This window comes from Lissotriton helveticus, chromosome 4_2, assembly GCF_964261635.1.
Source record: "Lissotriton helveticus chromosome 4_2, aLisHel1.1, whole genome shotgun sequence".
Taxonomy (NCBI): Eukaryota; Metazoa; Chordata; class Amphibia; order Caudata; family Salamandridae; genus Lissotriton; species Lissotriton helveticus.
The window spans coordinates 143,011,591-143,034,625 of NC_136064.1; the positions used below are offsets into that span (position 1 = coordinate 143,011,591).

General features: G+C 47.4%; 1 protein-coding gene across 1 annotated transcript in view; it reads left to right on the forward strand.

Moving 5' to 3' along the window:
* LOC144751987 (vomeronasal type-2 receptor 116-like) overlaps positions 1-23,035 on the forward strand; it is a 91,577-nt gene that overhangs the window by 49,353 nt on the left and 19,189 nt on the right. Inside the window, exon 4 of the mRNA XM_078639945.1 lies at positions 10,740-10,745. Within this exon, the coding sequence (XP_078496071.1) occupies positions 10,740-10,745 (6 nt within the window). The remainder of the gene's footprint in view (positions 1-10,739; positions 10,746-23,035) is intronic.

The following is a 23,035-nucleotide window of genomic DNA, read 5'->3' on the forward strand; positions in this document are numbered from 1 at the left end:
ATTGTTCACTGTGGAACGCATCTAGTGCTGGGAGCCAGGTGCCTGTAGCTGAGCTGTATGGCTGGGAACCGTACACACTAGGGACACACCTTCCTATGGCAAAACCAAAGGGGAGCACCGCTGCCGTCCAGGCCAAAAAAATGGACAAGTATGCTGTCCTGTAACAGCTGCATGCTGAAGAAGGGGCGCAGGGTGAACACGCGACCGGAGAAGAGCCATCCGAGGGTGCAATCATGGCTGCGATTCGAGCAGTTGGGACGAATCTGGAAACAAAAATTGATAAAATTACAATCAAGATGAACCTCATGAGGACCGACATGTGGAAAACATCTTAACGAGTCACTGTGACCTAAAAACATATTGGAGAGTTACAGACAGAGGCGCGTACAATGGAAGAACGAGTGCAAAGGATGAAGCACCAACATAAGCTACTGCCCCTACAGCTGGATGACCAAGAATGAAGGGCCCATCGAAACAACTTACGGGTGGTTGGGGCACCGGAAGGGGCAGAAGGCCCGAGCATGGACCTCTTCATTGAAGACCTCGTGCTGAACCATCTCAAGCCTAAGAGATTGTCCCTGCTATTCACGGTGGAGAGGGTGCACAGAGCTCCGATCCCTAAGATGAAACCAAGGGCCCCTCCCCGGACCATTATTGCCCGGATCCTGATCTTTTAGGACTGCAACGCAATGCTGCAGTTGGCCAGAACCCACGCCGACCTCCACTATGAGAACGCAATGATAAGGTTCTACCCAGACTTCACTCTGAAGGTCGAACGAGAAAGACGCTCATTTAAAGGAGTGAAACATGCCCTCAGTGATCGGGGACTCAATTACATGATGTTCTTCCAGGCCAAACTCAAGATCGTGGACGGCGACAAATCCTGGTTCTTCACCACCCTGGTAGAGGTACAACACTGGCTGTACGGGGGTCCTTCCCAAACACACCAGCAGCGAGAGGAGTCCAACTGGCAGAATCACAGACAACATTCTCCTGTGACCTCGGACCACCGCTTAGACAGAACAGGATCCCCATCCAGGTCCAGAAGTTCCTGGTCTGCATGTTCCTTACGGGACACAATACAGCCCAGGGAGTGAGGGAATGACTTTGACGAGCAAACTGCTATGTGCCTGTTGGCGACTCTAAGGTATAGATCTTCCTTTGTTGATGGGGATTGGAACCCTGGCATGCTGATACAAAAGTCCAGGACATACATGAACGGACAATGCCCTCAAGGGCCTCCGGAGTCTTCGCAGATGCTAGGGTGGAGTTGCAGGCCCGGGGGTGAGCACACTTGGGGGGTAGTGCCATGCAACCTCATTAGGAAGTTAGTTATTAGGGCGGCAGGCACCCTGCTATTGGGGATGTGGGTAGTTCCAAACCTACAAGGCTGGGTTGCAGAGTGGTAGGGTGCTGTGGTGGGGATTGTTTGTTTCTTTTTTCTTGGTTGCTAGACTAGGCAAGCTTCAGAATCACCACTTAGCCTCAAAGGAATATTTGTTTCAGCTCATTACAGAAATTTATGCTAGATTAGGTGACGAGACACATGACACTGCACAGATGCTAGGGGAGCGGGAAAATTCCTTGTCACCCACAAAAAAAACTTCTCTACTTTGGCGGTGTTGCATGATCAGAAAATACGGCAGGAATCCTGTTTGTAAAAATGAATGCGCAGTGGGATAAGAGTCTAAATATACTATGTTCGAACGTTAACAGGTTGGGGGACAAGGTGAAATGAAGTATTGTGCTCCAATACATAAAACGTCAAACTCCAGATGTTACTTTACTCCAAGAGACACACCGAATTGGTAACACCTGTAAGATGTTAAATAGATGAGGATACAGAATGGTGGCACACGCCGGCTTCACCACTGGCCCACGAGGGATGGGCATCCTACTTAAGCACACCTTTCCGCTCAGCATAAAGCATACCTGGACCGACCCACTGGGGCGTTATGCAGCAGTCTCGGGGTAATGGGTGAGGCGCAATCTATTTTCCACCAGGTCTCCAGACCCAGTCCTACAAGGACCTGGAAGTCTTCGCACTCACCCTTCCAGAAGGGCAACTTGTACTGGTTGGGGACTTCAACGCAGTTGTATCGGGCATACTTGACTAATCACCGCTGCCCCTCTCAACCGACTACGAGCTGAGGGGTATTGTGGGACGGGGAGGCTGTGGACTAGTGGGGCGGACATCTTGGAAAGGTCAGGCTCGCCAGTCAGTGGACTAGGCTTGCTGCTTCCCGAGGGCGGGCACTATAAATGCAGACGGGGATGCCTTCGTGCCAAAGGAAAGCCCGTCTGCGCCCGTCAGCGTCCCGGAGGTGAACGGCGGCGGACGGGCTGATGCTCCTTCGGTGGTTTCCTCGGGTAATATTCTTAGGTACTCCTCAGCACACCTTTTAAGTTTAAAAGGGAATTGTCATGACAATAGTCTAGGCAGTTTCCACTGTTCCAACAGTAACTTTAATTGCCCTAGATGTGGGTGGTTCGTGAACAAGGGAGGAATTACTAATGCCCCCTTGGAACAGGCCGTCCAGGGCGCAAGGGAGAGTGGTAAGAGAACCTCCAGCAGCAATTTCTCATGCGCGCTGCTGAATATGCGCTCTGTGAGCAAACTTGCTCTGGACCTTTTTAACTTTTTATCAGACTGTCAACCTGCCTGCCTTTTCTTGACAGAGACTTGGCTGGGTGAGCTATCGGGCCCGGACGTTGCTACCGCCCTTCCTCCGAATTATTACATGCTTAGGAAAGACCGGGGAGCTGACAGAGGTGTTGGGCTTTTGCCTGACCCTCTCACCATACCAATCCTGTGCGGGACTGCTCGTCTATAGGCCGCAAGGGCCCATCGGGGCCTTTCATGATGATCTGTACACTGCAATCTCATCTCTGTGTGTGAAGTTTAAACACTGCCTACTGTTGGGCGACTTCAACATTCATTTGGATCAGGCAGATGCAGCTGATACCGTGAAGTTGCTTGACACCACCAATTCTCTGGGCTTATTGCCCTATATTGTGGCCCCTACCGATAACAAGGGCCATACCCTCGACGAAATATTCTCCACTGTCCCTATTGTAACAGCAGTGCCTAAACCAGTGCTGTGGTCAGACCACATGCTGGTGAGCTTTGATATCATGGGTAAATCCAGGTCTACTCCTAGGGGTCTGGGCGTCAACCTCAACCTCAGCGTGCTCTGCGTCAAATCTCGGTGGAGATGGTTACGCAATATTTAACTGATCATCCGTGTGAGCTCAGGGGCAGCCTGGAGGATGATATAGAACATTTTCAAACTTGGCTGGTGCAATGTCTCGATGAACTAACACCATCTCAGTCGGTGTATAAGAACTCGTCGCGGGCTTCGGCGCCGTGGTTTACGCCAGCACTGAACACCAGTCGGAGGCATTGCAAGAAGGCCGAAAGGGTATGGCATTCGAGTTACGATGAGACGCTCAAAGTAGCTTATAGACAGTGCGTCAAGGCCTATCACAAGGAAATCTACCTGGAAAAGAAGGCTTACTTCGCCAGGAGCATTGATGAGGCTGACAACACTAGCAAAGTAATCTTCACTATTGTGAAGGAATTTACTTCCCCGGCCTCAATGACAACCAAGTGCTCTTTCTCTGAGCCATGGGTCCTCGAATTAGCAGGCTTCTTCGCTAAGAAAATCCGCAGTATCCAATCCTCGTTTCTGCTGGTTTCACTAGGGGAGACCAACAACGCTGCTCCACCCTTTTTCCCGACTGGAGTGGATAGACCCATACTGTCTGAGTTTCCCTCCATTGATCTTAGGACTTCGCTGGATTTCTTGTCCAAAATGAAATCTGGTTCTCCGCTGGACCCTTGTCCCACCAAGTTTTTAGCTAAGATGGCCCAGGACTTGAACCCCATTATTAATCCTATGTTGGATTGTTCTCTACAGGTGGGGGTGGTGCCGTCAGCGTGGAAACAGGCACTGGTTCTACCGCTACTAAAAAAAAGTCCCTGGACCCTAAGAGCCATGCTAATTATTGGCCCATCTCTCTGCTCCCCGTCCTAGCCAAGGTCGCGGAAAAGTATGTACAAATTGTCTTGTCGGACTTTGTCGAGACTCATGGTGCCCTCCATCAAACTCAGTCTGGATTCAGGGCTAATATGAGCACCGAAACAGCATTGCTGGAGGTCTCGGAGGCAGTCAGGGAGGTCCTTGATGGTGGGGGAAAGGTATTACTGGTGATGTTGGATCTCTCGGCGGTGTTTGACACCGTCCCCCACAGCCGTCTCCTAGCAAGACTCTCGGAGATTGGGGTGGATGGGACGGTGTTCAGATGGTTTAAGTCCTTCCTTTCGGACCGCCGACGGACGGTCTGGGCCCCTCCGTACTCAGCCGTGGTGCCTCCTTTGGAGGTGGGGGTTCCTCAGGGTTCCATTCTGAGCTCCACTCTGTTTAATACCTATATGGCCCCTCTGGCAGCGGTGGCTGAGTCTTGCGGTCCCCAGATCATCTCTTATGTAGATTACACCCAGGTCCTTTTCACCTGTGATAAGAACAAGGGTGCAGATTTATGTTAACTGGCGCATCCCCAGGGATGCGCCAGTTAATATGCGCCACAGTGCGCCACAGCTCCGCCACCCATGGTGCGCCGCATTTACAATGCGGCGCACCATGGGGCCACCAAGAGAACCGCATTCAAGGAACGACTTGACAACAACGCACACAACAGCAAGGAACTCTTCAACATCGTGAAAGAGCTCTCCAACCCCAACGCCGGAAATAACGACATCACCCCTTCGCAAGACCTCTGCAACTCCCTCGCCTCCTACTTCCACAACAAGATCACGGACATACACAACAGCTTCAGCACTCAACCGACGCACGCCACGACCGAACCACCGCCCCCCACAGCCACCCTCCACGCCTGGACACCGATCAGCACCGAGGACACCGTCCACACGATGAACTCCATCCACTCCGGTTCTCCGACAGACCCCTGCCCTCACCACGTCTTCAACAAGGCCGACGCTGTCATCGCACCCCACCTGCGGGACATCATCAACACCTCCTTCGACACCGCGACCTTCCCGGAGAGCTGGAAGCACGCCGAACTCAGCGCTCTACTCAAGGAACCATCAGCCGACCCCACCGACCTCAAGAACTACCTCCCCATCTCGCTGCTCCCGTTTCCGGCTAAAGTCATCGAGAAGACCGTCAACAAGCAGCTGGCCGCCTTCCTCGAGACGAACGGATCCCTCGACCTCTCGCAGTCTGGCTTCCGGGCCAACCACAGCACCGAGACCGCCCTGATTGCAGCTACCGATGACATCCGAGCCCTGCTCGACAACGGAGAAACAGCGGCTCTCATCCTCCTGGACCTCTCCGCGGCATTCGACACTGTCTGCCACCGTACCCTAGTACAGCGCCTCAGCAACGTCGGAATCCAGGAGAAGGCACTGGAATGGATCACCTCCTTTCTCGCCGGAAGGACACAGAGAGTCCGCCTCCCCCGTTCAGATCGGAGGCCACCGAAGTCATCTGCGGCGTTCCTCAAGGCTCCTCGCTCAGCCCAACACTCTTCAACGTCTACATGAGCCCCCTCGCAGCCATAGCACGCCAGCACAACCTCAGCATCATCTCCTACGCCGACGACACCCAGCTGATCCTCTCCCTCACCAACGACCCCGCCAGAGCCAACCTCCACGAAGGGATGTCAGACGTAGCCAAATGGATGTCGAACAGCCGACTGAAACTGAACTCGGACAAGACGGAAGTCCTCATCCTGGGATCAACACCCTCCGCCTGGGACGACTCCTGGTAGCCCCCCGACCTAGGCAGCGCACCCAAACCAACAGACCACGCACGCAACCTGGGATTCATCCTGGACTTCTCCCTCTCCATGACCAGACAAGTCAACGCCGTCTCCTCGTCATGCTTCAACATCCTGCGCATGCTACGTAAGATCTTCCGGTGGATCCCCACCGAGACCAAGACGGTCACCCAGGCCCTCATCACCAGCCGTCTGTACTACGGCAACTCCCTTTATGCCGGAACCACCAGCAAGCTCCAGAAGAAACTCCAGCGGATCCAGAACACCTCAGCACGACTCTCAATGACGAACTTAAAAAATCCAAGAAGCTATGCCGCACCCTGGAGAAGATATGGAGAAAAAACCCAACCTCCGACAACATGGCCTCCCTCAAGACAGCCACCCGCAAACACCACCAACTGATTCGATCCGCCAAGAAATCAGCATTCAAGGATCGTCTCGACAACAACACCCATAACAGCAAGGAACTCTTCAACATCGTCAAAGAATTCACCAACCCCACCGCAGCATCCAACGACATCACCCCCTCCCAAGACCTCTGCGACGCGCTATCCTCCTTCTTCTACAACAAAATTGCCGACATCCACAACAGCTTCGAGGATACTCCCAGCGATCAACCCTCCCCACCCCCCTCAGATCCCACTCCGCCAACTAACAACCTCAGCGCCTGGAACCCAATCACCACTGAAGAGACCATTCGCCTCATGAACTCAATCCACTCTGGCTCACCTACCGACCCCTGCCCCCACCACATCTTCAACAAAGCTGACTTCATCATCGCACCCCATCTCCGTGACGTCATCAACTGCTCGTTCAACTCTGCCACCTTTCCAGAAAGCTGGAAACACGCCGAACTCAGAGCCCTTCTGAAAAAACCCACAGCAGACCCCTCTGAACTTAAAAACTACCGACCAATATCCCTCCTCCCATTCCCGGCCAAAGTCATCGAGAAAGCCGTCAACAGCCAGCTCGCCGCCTTCCTTGAATACAACAACTCCCTTGATCCATCTCAATCCGGGTTTCGAGCCAAACATAGCACCGAAACCGCCCTCATTACAGCGACCGACGACATCCGAGCACTCCTGGACAACGGAGAAACAGTGGCCCTCATCCTACTCGACCTATCAGCCGCCTTCGACACAGTCTGTCACAGCACCCTTATACATCGCCTCAACAACATCGGCATACAAGGAAAAGCCTTAGACTGGATCATCTCATTCCTCGCTGGGAGAACTCAAAGAGTCCGCCTCCCCCCTTTTAGATCAGAGGCCACCGAAGTCATCTGCGGTGTACCCCAAGGATCCTCACTCAGTCCCACCCTCTTCAACGTCTACATGAGTCCTCTCGCCTCCATCGCGCGTCAACACAACCTCAACATCTTCTCTTACGCCGACGACACCCAGTTAATCCTTTCCCTCACCAAAGACCCCAACACCACCAAAACCAATCTTCACGAAGGCATGAAGGAAGTAGCCGAGTGGATGAAACATAGCCGCCTAAAACTCAACTCAGACAAAACGGAGGTGCTCATCCTAGGATCCTCCCCCTCAGCTTGTGACAACTCCTGGTGGCCTTCCACTCTGGGCACAGCACCCACACCCACAGACCATGCACGTAACCTTGGCTTCATCCTAGACTCCTCTCTCTCGATGTCCAGACAAGTCAACGCAGTCTCGTCCTCCTGCTTCAACGTACTTCGCATTCTCAAAAAGATCTTCCGCTGGATCCCCCTCGAGACAAGAAAGACTGTCACCCACGCACTGGTCACGAGCCGACTGGATTATGGTAACACACTATACGCCGGAATCACAGCAAAATTACAGAAAAAACTCCAGCGCATCCAAAACGCGTCTGCGAGACTCATATTAGACATCCCTCGCCAAGATCACATCACCGGACACCTAAAAGACCTCCACTGGCTTCCCGTCAGCAAAAGAATTACTTTCCGCCTTCTCACCCACGCACACAAGGCCCTCTACAATCTAGGACCCGAATGCCTCAACACCCGCCTGTCCTTCTACAAACCCACCCGCCAACTGAGATCGTCCAATCAAGCCCTCGCCGCAGTCCCGCGCATCCGAAAATCCACCATGGGTGGCAGATCCTTCTCCTTCCTGGCTGCCAAGACCTGGAACACACTCCCCACTCACCTCCGCCTTACTCAGAACCACATCTCCTTCAGAAAAGAACTTAAAACCTGGCTATTCGACAAATAATGAACCCCTTCCCCTAGCGCCTTGAGACCCTCTGGGTGAGTAGTGCGCTATACAAATGCCCGAACTTGAACTTGAACTTGACTCATCCTGAACATACCACGCCGCAGCCACATCTCCGGACACCTGAGAGACCTGCACTGGCTCCCGGTCAAGAAGAGAATCACCTTCCGGCTCCTCACCCACGCACACAAAGCCCTACACAACCAAGGCCCAGGTTACCTCAACAGCCGCCTCAACTTCTACGCTCCCAAACGCCAGCTTCGATCGACCAGCCACGCCCTCGCCGCCGTCCCCCGCATCCGAAGAGTCACCACAGGAGGAAGGTCCTTCTCCTACCTCGCCGCCAAGACCTGGAACTCCCTTCCGACCCACCTCCGCCTGACCCAGGACCACCTCGCCTTCAGGAAGCAGCTCAAGACCTGGCTGTTCGAGCAGTAGCGGACCCCCTCCCCCCAGCGCCTTGAGACCCTCCGGGTGAGTAGTGCGCTATATAAATGCTTTGATTGATTGATTGATGGGGCAAAAACGGCACAGATGCGTGACGCATCTGTGCCGTAAAGGTGGCGCATTGCTGGAGTTGCGTCGCAAGCGCGATGCAGCTCCAGCAAGGCTCGGGGGTGCCCCATCTTCACAATGCTGCATCAAGACCTACGCCTGCTTCAAGCAGGCGCAGTGTTTTGACGCAGCATTGGCCTGAAAGTGACTGAGTGAAATCTTATAGATTTCACTCAGCCACTTTTAGGAGGCGTTCCTGCGCAGGAACACCCCCCCCTGTGCAGGAACGCCTCCTTATGGCACAGGGCTTTACAACGTGACGCAACTCCTAGATGCAAATTTAACAAGAGGGGGGAGAGAGAGAGTCAGTGGATTCGGCCTCCCTAGTAACATGAATAAACAAAGTAGAATCCACTCAGAGTGGTGGTGATCCCAAAAGATGGGGAACACACAGTGTTGTATAAATGCCCCTCACACACCAACAGGCCCCTTGGTGTCATGCTTCATCATCGGGGCCTTCGCACCCCTCTACGGGATGCGGCGTGCTACGACTCGCGAATACGCAGGAGCACTTGAAAGTGAACTATGTGAGGGGGTGTGTCTACAAAAGTGTGAGTGAGGTGAGGTGAAAAAATGGTTAAAAAATACCTGGCACGTGGGTAAAACAAATTTACTGCAATGACTAGTTGCCTGCCTTCCCTCAACGCGGCTGCAAAAAACCTCGGAATAAAGATGGATAATGGTCTCACCTTTAAGCCTCAGATTCTGGGCCTGGTCGGGCAATGTTTTGGCTTGCTCAAAATGTTGAAAAAAATCCTGCCTCTCCTTTCCATCCCTCACAGGAGGACGATTGTCCAGGCTCTGGTTGGGTCCAGGCTGGATTATGTGAATGTGCTCTACCTTGGCCTCTCGGACTGCCTTCTGTCCCGCCTGCAGGTGGTGCAGAACTCTGTGCCGCTGGCAATTTTCGGTCTTGGCCGGAGATCCCATGCCACGGGGCTCATCATTTCCCTTCACTGGTTGCCCATACGAAAGCGTATTATCTTTAAGACTCTTACAATCGCTTTCAAGGCACTGCATGGCAAGGGCGCACGATATCTGAGGAGCAGGATCGGCTTCCACCACCTCGCCAGAGCCTTGCACTCAGCTTCTTGGGCGTTAGCTATGACTCCGGCCGTTAGACGTGCCCGGATCGGAGGCCGTTCCTTTAAACATCTGGCGCCTAAGGCTTGGAACGCGCTTCCAGTGTCGTTAAGGAAGATGGACAACTTATTGTCATTTAGAAAAGAACTCAAGACATGGCTGTTCTGCCAATAATTCCCCTATGTCCCTGTTCTGTGCTGTTTTCTTTGGGTCTGTCAGCGCCGGGACACTCTGTCTGAGTAGCTGAGCGCTTTACAAAACTCCATTTAACATAACATAACTAATGTCCATTTAACAGAACATAACTAATGTCCACCACAAGATATCAGTGCAGCGAGCAATTGGCTCTCAAATTTCCTCGAGGCCTTTGCGTCACAGACCTCTGGCAGATGCGCCATCCTGGTCTCCAACAATACACTTTCTTCTAGGGATCGCATCACACCTTCTTCAGAATTGACTATATCCTTATGCCTGTACAACAAAACACAACTATACAATAAATTAGGCATCTGGAAAGGGGCATTTTTGATCACTCCCCTTTGTTGATCCATCTAACAGATGGAGACAAAAGGGAAGGTTGTGTAACGTCCTTTAACCTGTGGAATCTCCACAACCCCAAAGTCAAAACTACACTCAGCCGAACTCTTGACCATTACATCCAGGACAACAAAGGCACAATCGATTCCCCCACCACCCTCTGGGAGGCTTTTAAAATGGTCATTAGGGGATATACCCTCTCAGCCATAGCCGGGTTGCGCAAGGAAAAAGATAAAGCGATGACTTATATTGAGCATGACCTCCTCCACCTCGAGGAGGTAGTGTAAGAGGGGGAGGATCTGGCCACCCTTCATAACTTGCAACTTAAGGCGGCAGAATAAAAGCAGTTGTGACCGATGCTGCCAAAACCCGTGCAAGGGACAGAGATTAATATTTACACGAACTAGGAGACAAAGCAGGCAAGCTAATCACTTGGCTGGACAAGAAAGACAGTGCGAAAAGGCTGGTGCCAGAGCTCAAGAGTAGCGCTGGAACCGTTTTGACGGAAACCCATGACATAGTGCTTGAGTTTGCTAATCATTTCAGGCAAGTGTATTAGAGCAGTTTGGAACTAACAGAGAAGAACTCTTCGATACTTCTTGTAGACCTCCAACTACCCATCCTCACTGACTCCGATAGTAAGCTGACAAATGATGAAATTGCTACAGTAATAGGAGGACTCCGGCCTGGGAAAGCTCTGTGCCCCAATTGACTGCCTATTGAATTTTACAAACTTAAACCCAACAAGCTAGCCCCGTACCTCAGGAAAATGTTTGAGGACAATAAGGAACTTGTCCTACTCCCATGTGACCAACTCATCGCCAAGCTGGTTACAATACACAAGGAAGGGAAGCTGGAGGATGAATGCTCCTCCTTTAGACCTATCTGCCTGCTAAAGGCAGAGCCTAAAATCCTGGCCAAACTATTGGTGAACCAGCTAAGACAAGTAATAGACAAAGTGGTCCACCCTGATCAGTCCGGCTTCATGCCACACTGTAATACAGCGCTCAATTTGCGTAGATTACATGGAGTACTGGGGCATCAGGCCACCAATCAGGAAGTAACAATAGTGGTCTCGCTAGATGCCACTATGGCATTCACTAAACTCGAATGGGCGTATCTAATTGCGGTCCTCAAGAAGTTGGGCTTTGGCCCCAATTTTATTGGGTGGGTACAGCTCCTCTACGCAGAAACATTGGCCCAAGTTGTAGTAAATAAAAAAGTCTTGGAGGTTTTCACCCTTGGCAGAGGAATGTGACAGGGATGCCCCCTCTCACCTCTACCCTTCGCCCTGTCCCTCAAGCAATTGGCGACTTGGATACGACAAGACCCCTCCATCAGGAGACTCAGGTGGTCTGAGAGATGGGAAGACCAAATCTCCCTATATGCAGAAAACACCCTCTATATCTCGCCTCTCCCCAGAAGGAGCTGCGGGTTGTCCTAAATAGCTTCACAAATTTTGAGAGAAACTCTGGCTATAGAATCAATTGGAGCAAGTTGCTGGTGTATGTTCTGTATGAGATCCCCCTCCCTGCCAAGGGACTGCCCCATCCTGACAGGCACAGACGGATTTAAATACCTGGGTATGTTCATCACTACCGACGTTAAACTCCGCTATGAACGTAATCTCCTGCCCCCTCTACATAGGTTCAAACGAGACACCTTGACCTGGAAGATGCTACCATTGTCTCTATTGGGCCGGGCAGCGCTTTTTAAAATGATGACATTGCCGTGTTTCCTCTATGTCCTCCAGAGCTTCCAAGACCTAGTTCCACCCAGGTTCTTCAAAGGTATCAAAAGGACCCAAAGAAATCTACTGTGGGATGATAAATCGCGCATAGCACTTCACAAGCTCAAGCTTGTTTGTATGACGGTGGCATAGGACTCCCAGACATTAAAAAGTATTACTGGGAGGCACATCTTGCAACCATAAACCATTGCACTTAACACGGTGGGGACGACCCCCGGTTACAGAATGGACAAATGGGTACTCCCAGGTGGCGGCTTCACTAGGGCGATCTACTCCAGACCCAACAAATACTTACTAACAGGACCTACACACCACTCAGTCCAGCTCTGGCACACAGACATCCGTAGCTTAGGCTGGGCCAAGAGGGTCACGCTCGCCATTCCACTGTCGGATTCCGAGTGCTTGGGTACACTTGGGCAGATGAAGGGCTTTGATAAATGGGACCTAATTGGGCTCTCCCGCATCAGGTATCTATGGAGAACGAACGGGGTGCTCTCATTTGCTTCACTCCAAGAGACACGCAAACTAGCGGACTCTGAATATTTTAGATATATACAAATCAGACACTCTCTCCAGGATAACATCCCCACCGGGTCATCCCCTCAGAATCCTCTCCTCTTGAGGATAGATTGCTGGATGGGTACTTTCTGGACAAAGCCATCTCCCTCACATACAAAAAACTCATTCATAACACTCCAGATTGCTTAATATCACTGATGGAGAAATGGGGGCGGGACGGCCTCGAGTTGGATGATGAAGAATGGCAGGAAGCAATGTCCTCTCCTAGGGAGGCCGCTATCTCATCCAAACTGAGGCTTGTCTGGTTAAAATTTTTACACCGAATCTTTATCTCCGGCCCTAGGCTGGTGTTGATGGGCAGGGTGGAAGAGGGGTTGTGTAAGAGACAATGTGGCTTAGAAGGCACATTTATGCATATTATTTGAGAGTGTGTACTAATTCAAGACTACTAGGGAAAAGTTAATGAATGTATGAGTGCAGTCTGGGAAGTGGTAATTAGGCCTGAAGCCAAGAGATGCCTCCTAAATATTCCGGAGCCCTCGGACCTTAACACCAAGGGAAAGCTCTGGGCAATTCTTGGGCAGATAGTGGCAAAATGGAACATTGCCCATCTGTGGGGAGCAGCGGCACCACCAACGCTGAGTACCTGGAAGGCAGATATGGACTGGTGTATGGTAAGGGAGAAGACAGTATAAGCAGCACATGGCTGCCCCTGAAAATGGATAGCAATCTGCACTGAATGGAATGTTTATCGTGGCAAGATTTGTGAACCCCCACTTGTTCCTGCCTTAGACATAAAAAAACCCATCAATTATCCTGCTCTCCTTGAACGACTCATACCTCCCTGGGGTACCTCAAACTTACCTTCTTGATAGTCTGAACACACATGGCCCGCGAAAATATAATGTTCATGATACTCTTAGGTCTGTTCCAACCAGTGAGGAGGGGGCATGCGGACTGTGCAATTACAGGTCTGAATCATGGCTGCATCGTCTGTGCTGTTGTCAGTCCCACCCTTGACGCTCCCAGAAGGCTTCTCTTAAAACCTTGATATCTAAAAAGAGGCATCAATACATGTTGGGAGGCATCTACTCTCTGCTTTACTTCCCCAGGTATTCAAGTGCCTGCAAGGTCCGGAAAATATGCGAGACTCTTGGACAATCTGCTTTCTCCCTCTCCGACGCACGCCCTACCAGCTCCTCCTCCCCAAAAACTTATCACAAACTAGTTTTGCACTTTGCCCTAGTGTCTCTGCTCCAAATGATTTTATCTTTGGTTTTGAAGCCTGTCACATGATTACAACAGTAACTACAAGACTGCCTCATCATTAATATGTGTGTGAATTGAAATTTGATGGTTTGCTTCGCTTTGCTTTTAATGCGGCAACAGTGCTATGATTACATTTTATTGCATTGGTTTTAATTAACTGTGCTAATTTATTAGACTACAACGCATGTCATTACCACTCATTTTTTAAAACTACCATTACAACGTATTCCATCATTACAACACAAACCATTACAATGCATACCATTAGAATGCATAATACTTTTAGGGCAAAAGTGTGGTAAGTGTTGGATAGTATAGGGGTAACAATTACTATTTCCACTTCAGTGAGTGCAACAGTAGGGAAAGTAATGGATAGCCTAGGGGTAGAAATTACCATTCCCACTCCAGTGAGTGCAACAGTAGGAAAAATGTTGGATAGCGGGTGGGTAAAAATTACTATTCCCACTCCAGAGAGTGCAACATTAGAGAAAGCGTTGGATAGCGTAGGGGTAAAAATTACTATTCCCACTCCAGAGAGTGCAACAGTAGGGAAAGTGTTGGATAGCGTAAGGGTAAAAATGACTATTACCATCTGCCCCAAAGCCCATAATGCATTGTTATGGCATGTGTTGTAATGGCATGTGATGTAAAGTCAGTTGCGTTAGTATATTACCACTCATTTTTTAAAACTACCATTACAACATATTTCATCATTACAACACATACCATTACAATGCATACCATTAGAATGCATAATACTTTTAGGGCAAAAGTATGGTAAGTGCAATCCTTAACATCATGGATGACATCTTCAACTCCCTCGACGCAACCATTGCTGTCTCCTCATCCTCCTAGACCTGTCAGCTGCTTTTGACACTGTAGACCACAGCCTTCTCATCAAAGCTCTCAAAGAACAGGTTGGTGCAGACGAAGTGGTCCTCCAGTGGTTCTCCTCCTTCTTCCTCAACCGCTCCCAAAGAGTGAAAATCAAATCCTTTGCCTCCAAATCGTCCCCGTAAACAGAGGCGTCCCTCAAGGCTCCATTCTTTCCCCTCTACTGTTCAACACATACATGGAACCTCTCACCTCCATTCTAAAAAAAACGAATATCCCCTTTTATCTCTATGCAGACGATACACAGATCTACCTGGAAACCTCCTCCATTAACGACATTCAAAGACTCAACAATACCCTCAAAGAAGTCCAAGAATGGCTATCAACGAACCACCTCAAACTCAATCAGGGAAAAACTGAGATCCTCCTCGTCTCCAACAAGGAAGAAAACTCACAAATTGTTGAATGGTTAAAAGCTATTGATTCCCTCAACGGAAATCTCACCCTGGCAACCTCGGTCAAATCACTGGGAATCACCCTTGAACACAAACTATCGATGTCAAATCACATCAAAAACTTCACCAAGAGCGCCTTACTCAATCTGAAGCTCCTCAACAAAATCAAACCCCACATCCCTCCACTCGACCTCAAGCAAGCCACCCAATCCCTGGTGTTGTCCCGACTGGACAATGGGAACGCAGTTCTCTCCTGTACAGCTCTTTCTCACCTAGCCCCGCTCAAAACCACCCTCAATGCCGCAGCCTGAATGGTCACCGGAATCAAGAAATTCGACCACACTACTCCTGCACTCAGAGATCTTAAATGACTCCCAGTTGAAATGCAGGCCAGCTCCAGAACTGCCTGCCTCACACACAAAGCCCTGCACACAGGGAAACCGGAATACTTAGCCTTCAAACTCAAGAAAGCCGGACAAGCAAGAAGCCTCAGGAGTTCCAACTCCCTCCTACTCATTCCCCTAAAAACGCGTAAACAAAAGACTGCTACCCGCTCTTTCGCAGGGAATTTTCGAAAATCTGAAACGCCATCCCAGTCAACATCAGAATCACCCCTTCCTTTCCTAAATTCAAAAGCCTCCTAAAAATCTTCTACCTTAACTGCGCCTTCCCGAACGCAATTACGTGTCGCTCTCACCTCCACAGGCTGTCACCTTTCAGTGCCCCCTCAATGGGCAGCCTTTCAGTCATCGAATCAACCACCTCCCTCCTCCTGCCCTCTCTCTGAACTCTCAACCCCTGGATCGGCACCGCAAAGAGATCTTTTCCTGCATAGGTCTTGCATTTCCCTGGGATTTGAGACTACCTCTTTGACCCCTCGTCCTCATTGCCGCACCTCGGCCTCCTCAACCTCTCTACCGCAATGGTGCACCTTGGGCACTCAGCAGAACTGAAACGCCTCCTTTTGAACTTTTTCCTCCTCAATTGCACTCCTCCGACACCCAGCAGATTGTCCTGTATTTTGTTATAAATGTCTCCTTGTTATAAATGTTTTTATGCTGTAAACCGCTCCAATACCCTCGGGTCTGGCTAGCGCTATAGAAAACCTCTAAATAATAATAATAATAAATAAGTTGCATTGTAAAATCAGTGTGATGTGATGATTGTGTTATAATTGAAGTGTCCCGAATGGGCTGATCCTGACTCAGGACATTCTCCATTATGCACTACTTTTTTAGAAGTTATGGAAACTTATCAATGTGTTTAAACATTCATCCTTACTTACTAAACCACTTTCACATTTTAACTGCATTTGAAATTGGGATGTAACACAGAGCACCAACAACTACAATCAAATCTTTTTTTTAGAAACACCAAACCAAATCTTACAAAATGCTTCTGATGCTCAAGTCAATTGAGGATTTCTCATACACAATTAACTACAAGACACAGGTTCAGGATCCACACTGCTGGGCATCAAAGTTGCAAGGTTTAGTATTGTGTCATGGCTGCGGGCCTTGGATTAAACAACAATAATCCTGCGCACAATCATTATGGTGTAGCAAAGAGCAGTCAGGCATTATTGGAGGAAAATTTGTTTAAGTTTTTACAGTACCATTCTGGTGCATAAGTAATTAAGACAACCTGAAAGAAATTAATCACCAATTCATAAAATAAAGTGTATTATAATATAAATAAAGATTTCAAAATTAACTTTGTATCATAAATACAGCCATAGTTGTGCATTTTTAAAGCGTTCAAAAATAGATGTACTTCAAGTCAAAATGTTCCCATTGAAATGAATGGGGGAAAGCACAGGTGGCAATTGGTCACTTGCTGGGTGATTTCAAAGGAACCCTCAGGTGGGTCCCTAGATCAAGTTCCAACAGTGGTTACTTTGTTACCATGCCCAGGGAGTCTGAGTGCAGCGGTGACTCGGCTATCTTTGGTACTTAACAGGATAAGTGAGAGCAGTCGAACTTGCAGCACTCGTCAAAACCACACTTGGAGATGGAGTTTACCTCTACCCATGGACAGAAGAAGCTTTAGTGTTTCTAGGACAGCTGGATTTCTTCTACCTTGCTCAGCAGCTCCAGGTGCAGAGGAAGCTGGCTTCTATCAATCACAGGGGTAGCTCGGTTCAAAGATTCTTTACACTCGACAACTCAAACTTCAGGAGGCAGAAACTCAGCAGCAGGGCCATAGCTGACATGAGTCTCTGTTGCTGTGATGCCCTTTCGGGCTGGAAATGTCATTGAAGGGGTCGATCGCCCAAATGGAGATTACCAAGCCTTGGCTGAAGCAAATGTGGTCCATGGGTACTTCGGTGGCTGGATGCCAAAATAAGTGGAGTGGTGGTTTGAAACTTGGGCAGATCTTAGCTACCACTTCTCTTCAGGCTCACTCTCGAAGGGCCCAGCGGACCCAGCGGGTTGCCAATCGTGCCATGCAGGATGCCCAATTTCCTGCAGCTTGCAAGGGACAGGACCTACCAATCATTCAGAGTCTCCTTTGGTTTCTGGCACTGGCTGTAGTCCCTCTTGCTGGCAGCAATTTGTTTTTAATCAAAATCATTTGGGACACTAGACTGTCTCAAAATAACAAGGAGCACTTTTCACAAGCATATTGCTAGCATGTTTTGACCAGTTATGAACAAAAATGTATCATAATACTAATAGAATATGCAAAAGGAATTTCATCCAACCACTTGCAAATATGATGTATATCACAAATACATAGTTACGATTAGGCAATTAAATGATCAGATAATCAAAAACTCAACAGCTCAACAGGGTTCCTCATGATGTTCTGTTCTTCTTTTATTGTGCAGTGAGTTTACATGTACAGATCATCTTCATGTTCATTGTAGTGTTACATTTCCCATGTAGTGTTATGAGTCCCAATGCATTTCAGGCTGACCCTTCTTCAGGGGAACACTATAATTAACAAGAAAAACAATAAATAAACTCCTCACCATGCCATAGTTCTAACAAAGTCAAGCTTAAATATCATTATATTCAACAGTTATCGGGCATGTACCGAATTCCGCAAATGCAAAATATGTAATAGATAAGAAAAATGTACTAGGAGATTCAAGCTTGTCACCAGAATGTGTGTAAAACACACCTCTCATGTCTAAAAGCGAGTGTGTGCACGCCAGTGAGTATACCAAAGAAAACACCTCATTCAAGAGATCCAGGGCTCCTTATAACCCAAAAAGTGTGTGGTATCTCCACATAATACCTGTCAACTCACCTATCCAGAAATGTAACACTTATATTAGGGGACTGGCAGTGAACAGAAAGGAGAAATGTCCCGCAAAGTGAGTCAAAATCACCACTTGACAAAGTACAGCCAAAATCAAATGACTATGACGTGCTCAAAAGTATCACTCACGTAAAAGATGATGCTCCCCCTCATATGTCTCAACCTTTTTCGTAAGGGGTGTTATCAAGCCGCAAAACATCGGACAGTTGGCCAATGGCAAAAAAAAATGTTTTCAAACTCTACACCATTAATGGACAAAAACATAGAGAATTGTGAATACTCGGTTACTTCATCGCATGTGTCCTGCATGTTAAACACCAAATATAATCTACACCGAAGGTTACCTTATATCGTGTTGCAGGCAATGTCCATGCCTTTGTTAGGTTCGCTATCAGCTACAAAACAAAAATACGCTGGGCCTCATTTATGAGGCCCTGCGTCACTTTTACGCCGCCGGTGCGTCACTTTTTGTGACGCATCGGCAGCGTAAAACATGTCTCCTGTTGCGCACTATTTACAAAGTGACGCATCTAAGCAGATGCGTCACTTTGTAAACCCCTGCGCTAAATTATACCTGCGCCAGGTATAATGTATGCAAGGGGGGTGTTCCCCTGCAAAAAGCCTCGTAATAGTAATCTATGAGATTTCACTGCGTCACTTTTAGGACGCTGTTGCGTCAAAATCTTGCGCCTGCCTCACAGCAGGCGTAAGACTGACGCAGGCCCTTTCACATGGGGCTTTCCCCATGTGAAAGGACGCATTGCTGGAGTTGCGTCACTTTTGTGACACACTCCAGCAATGCGTCACTTTTGCGTTTACAGATACGTCAGAAATACGGACGTATCTGTAAGTCCTTGCGCAATGATGCGTCATATTGTAAATATGATTCATCATTGGGGTCGCAAGGAGGGCGCAATGAAAAGTGACGCATCGCTGTTTTCTCGCAGCGATGCGTCACTTTTCATAAATGAGGCCCGCTAAATGTAAAAAACCTGTATAACTAAGAGACTCACTACAATGCAGTGCATCTATATGATACAAAAACTCTTACTCACAGCGATGTGTGTCACGCTTCCTCAAAATGTCCCAACAGCGTCTTGGATGTTAACCCTAGTGTGTTTAAAAAATTCAAACCGGCACGTAACGCAAATGCGTGTAATGCGATGGAAATCAAAAGCAGACTATTTCACCCTTCATTTAAAATAAAATTGGACCTAAAAACAAAAATAATGCGAAAGCTAAAGGAATACTAAATTGTGATCGCCCATAATGAATTATACTTCCACAGGACGCACTCGTGAAAATTAATCAAAAATTCAAAACATTACCATGCGGAGAGGTTATGCGAACCCAAATTGCATAAAATGAAAACCTGCAACTTCCACCATGTGCTAACCTTAAAGTTCTGCTCCCGTCCGGATACGCCTGCCTACTACATAAGAACAGAGCTAAATGCATAGTGGCAGCGTGCCTGCAGATTAGATGCTAGCTAATCACAATCAGATGTCGAACTGATAATAAAAACACGATTTCAAATGGTGCTAAGTTGTAGCTTAATACAACTCACTTATACAGGATACAAGAGCTTTTCAGTCAAAACCAGGTTCCGCAAATCAAGTCATCAAACAATTAGAGTACACGTCAAGAAAAGTGGTGAATCAGAGGCTGCATGCCACAACACTCATTTAGTATCATAAGGTAAAACGTATCCCAAGAGGTCTGAGGATATTCTATTTCTGCCACTGGAATAAGTTGGAAACACCAAGGCACTGTGAGGTAAAATTATCAATAGTTTTCTAAAGGTATCCTTCATTAGGATTTCCGGTCCCACCCAGTAAGAGTGCCTAGGCCATTGCCTCCACAGTGTACAATCATGAAGTCTGGATGTTCGCAATCTATAATGCTTTCAACCAATGGAGGCAGCTGATGCCACTTTAAACTTTTCTGGCCAATCCAAGTTTTATCCACATTAGACAAACCCAGGTCCCTGTCAATATTAGTCTTTCTAGACCAAAACACATAGCTGTAACCCACAATCCACACTCTAACCATTTTCAAAGGAAAGAGCAGTAGCACACAAGAGCAGGCTGCAGGAGTGTAGGAAAGATTTTAAAAAGTAGTCAGTGAAGAATATGTCTTGATACAAAAATTTGAAAGATGTTTTTTATTGTCTGATATATCATGTTAGTGGTAAAAACGAGATTGTTTTATTGTGAAAAAAGTAAGGAGATGTTTGATTGGGTTTTGTGATTTTAGTAAAAAGTTAGGGTGTATGTGATATGCCTGTAAGTCCAAACTCTGAATTACACTCTATACAGGTGGTATAGGAGGTAGCACACTGCTCTATAAAGTGTACTGAATATGTGAACTACTGTTGGCAGGGTATTTTAAAATACTAATCATCATAGCAACCGAGCAACAGGAGCAGAAAAAAGGTAAGAAAGGTAAGAAAAAAACAAGAGTGCAAACGTTAAGGGATATTTGTAGTAGCATAGAAAAATATTAATTGGGATACAAATTTAGACAAAAAGAAACCGTTTAGCCTTATTTTTTAACAAGATTTTGTATTCCCGTGTGGGTCTTTGGATCTACCACAAAATTACAGGGGGGCTGCCCTGAGAGCTGTGGTGGATCCACAGATCTGCACAAATGTCCTATAACATTGAGTTTTCTTTAAAGGAAGTTAAGAATGGGTTAACAATCATGATCTTTGAGAAGACCTATAATACTTTAAAAATATGAAAGCCATGTTGTTATTTGTTGATAAAAGCAAATTTGAAAAGGTTACTATTAATGGAACGCTTGCATGAGAGCTGTGTGAAATTCTTCAGCTTGCTTTTTGCATACAGCAAATCAAACTTATACAGAGGAAGAGAAAGAGAGATGAACAATCATATTTAACAAGTATATGAATTAAACTCTAGCAGAAAATATATGAATAAGAGAGTGAGAGAGTACATATACAGTGTTTGGAAGTAAGCAGGATGTTTGGAAAAACTAATGAAGTAAATACAAAAATTGCAATTTGAATAATAGAATGAAAATCTGTAAACGTTAACAAAATGCAGAGAATCAGGTGTGCAAGCAATGGTACAAGCTAAGAAACACTTAGATGGGTATGTACTGGGGAACTGAGTCTAGCAATCATTCATCCGGAGAAGATAACACAGCCTGTAAGTGAAATATTTAACTCCTTCCATACAGATATACAGGGATGCAGAAAAGGTATAGGGGTGCCAAAAGAATCAAGAGTGGTGTAGAAAGAAGCACGATAAGTGCAGAAAGAAGCAATAGAGGTACAGAAAGAGGCAAGAGAAGTGGAGAAAGAGTCAGGAGAGGTGCAGACAAAAGCAAGCAAAGTGCAAAAAGAGGGAAAAGGAGTTCCAAAAGAGGCAAGAGGGGTGCAAAAAACAAGCAAGAGAGGTGGAGAAGGAGGGATGAGGTTTGGAGAAAGAGGCAAGAGAAGACCAGAAAGAAGCAAGAGGGTACAGAAAGAGGCAAGAGTGGTACAGAAAGAGGGAAGAGGGTACAGAAACAAGCAAGCAAGTTGCAGAAAGAAACAACAGAGGTGCAGAAAGAGCCAAGAGGGGTGCAGAAAGAAGCAAGAAAAGTATAGAAAGAAAGTCACCAGAGAAGTGAGGAAAGAGGCAAGAAAGGTGCATAAAGAAACAAAAGAGGTGCAGAAAGAGTCAAGAGAGGTGCAGAACGAGGCAAAATTGGTACAAAAAGATACACAAGAAGTAAAGAAAGAAGTAACAGAGATGCAGTAAGAAAAGTGTAGAAAGAGGACAATAGAGGTGCAGAAAGAGGCAAAAGATGATAAGAACAAGGCAAAATGGGAACAGAAAGACGGACAAGAAGTGCAGAAATAAGTAACAGAGATGCAGCAAGAAAAGTGTGGAAAGAGAACAACAGAGGTGCAGATAGAGGCAAGAGTAGTCCACAAAGAAGCAACAGAGTTGCAGAAAGAGGCAAGTGAAGTGCAGAAAGAGGCAAGAGGGGTACAGAAATAAGCAAGAGAGCTGCAGAAAGATACAATAGAGTTGCAGAAAGAGGAAAGAGACATGTGGAAAGAGGTAAGAGGGATACAGAAATAAGTAAGAAGGGTGCATAAAGAAACAAGAAAGAAGAAACAAGGTGCATAAAGAAGCAGAGAGGTACAGAAAGAAGCAAGAAAGGTGCAGAGAGAAGCAACAGAGGTAAATAAATTCATTAGGGTAGTGCAGAAAGAGAAACAGATAGAGGCAGAAGAAGTGCAGAAAGAGGAAGACATGTACAGAAAGAGGCAGGAGAGGTGCAGAAAAAGGAAGAAAGAAACAGAAAGAGGCAAGAGAAGTATAGAAAGAAGTAACATGGGTGCCTCAAGATGCACAAGTAGTACAGAAAGAGGAAAGAGCATTCCGGAAAAGGAAACAGGGGTGCAGAAAGAGGCAAGAGAAGTGCTGAAACAAGCAAGAGAGATACAGAAAGAGGCAAGAAAAGTGCAGAAAGAGGCAAGAGAAGTGCAGAAAGAGCAAAAATGAATACCAAAAGAGGCAAGAGGGTTCAGAATGAAGCAAGAGAGGTGCAGAAACAGGCAAGAGAGATGCAGAAAAGGGCGATAGAGGTGCAGAAAGAGGCAAGAGAGGTGCAGAAAGAAACCAGAGAGCTGCAGAAAAAAGCAACAGAAGTGCAGAAAGATTAAAGAGGGGTGCATAACAAAACAAGAAAAGTACAGAAAGAAGCAAACAGAAGTATAGAAAGAGGCA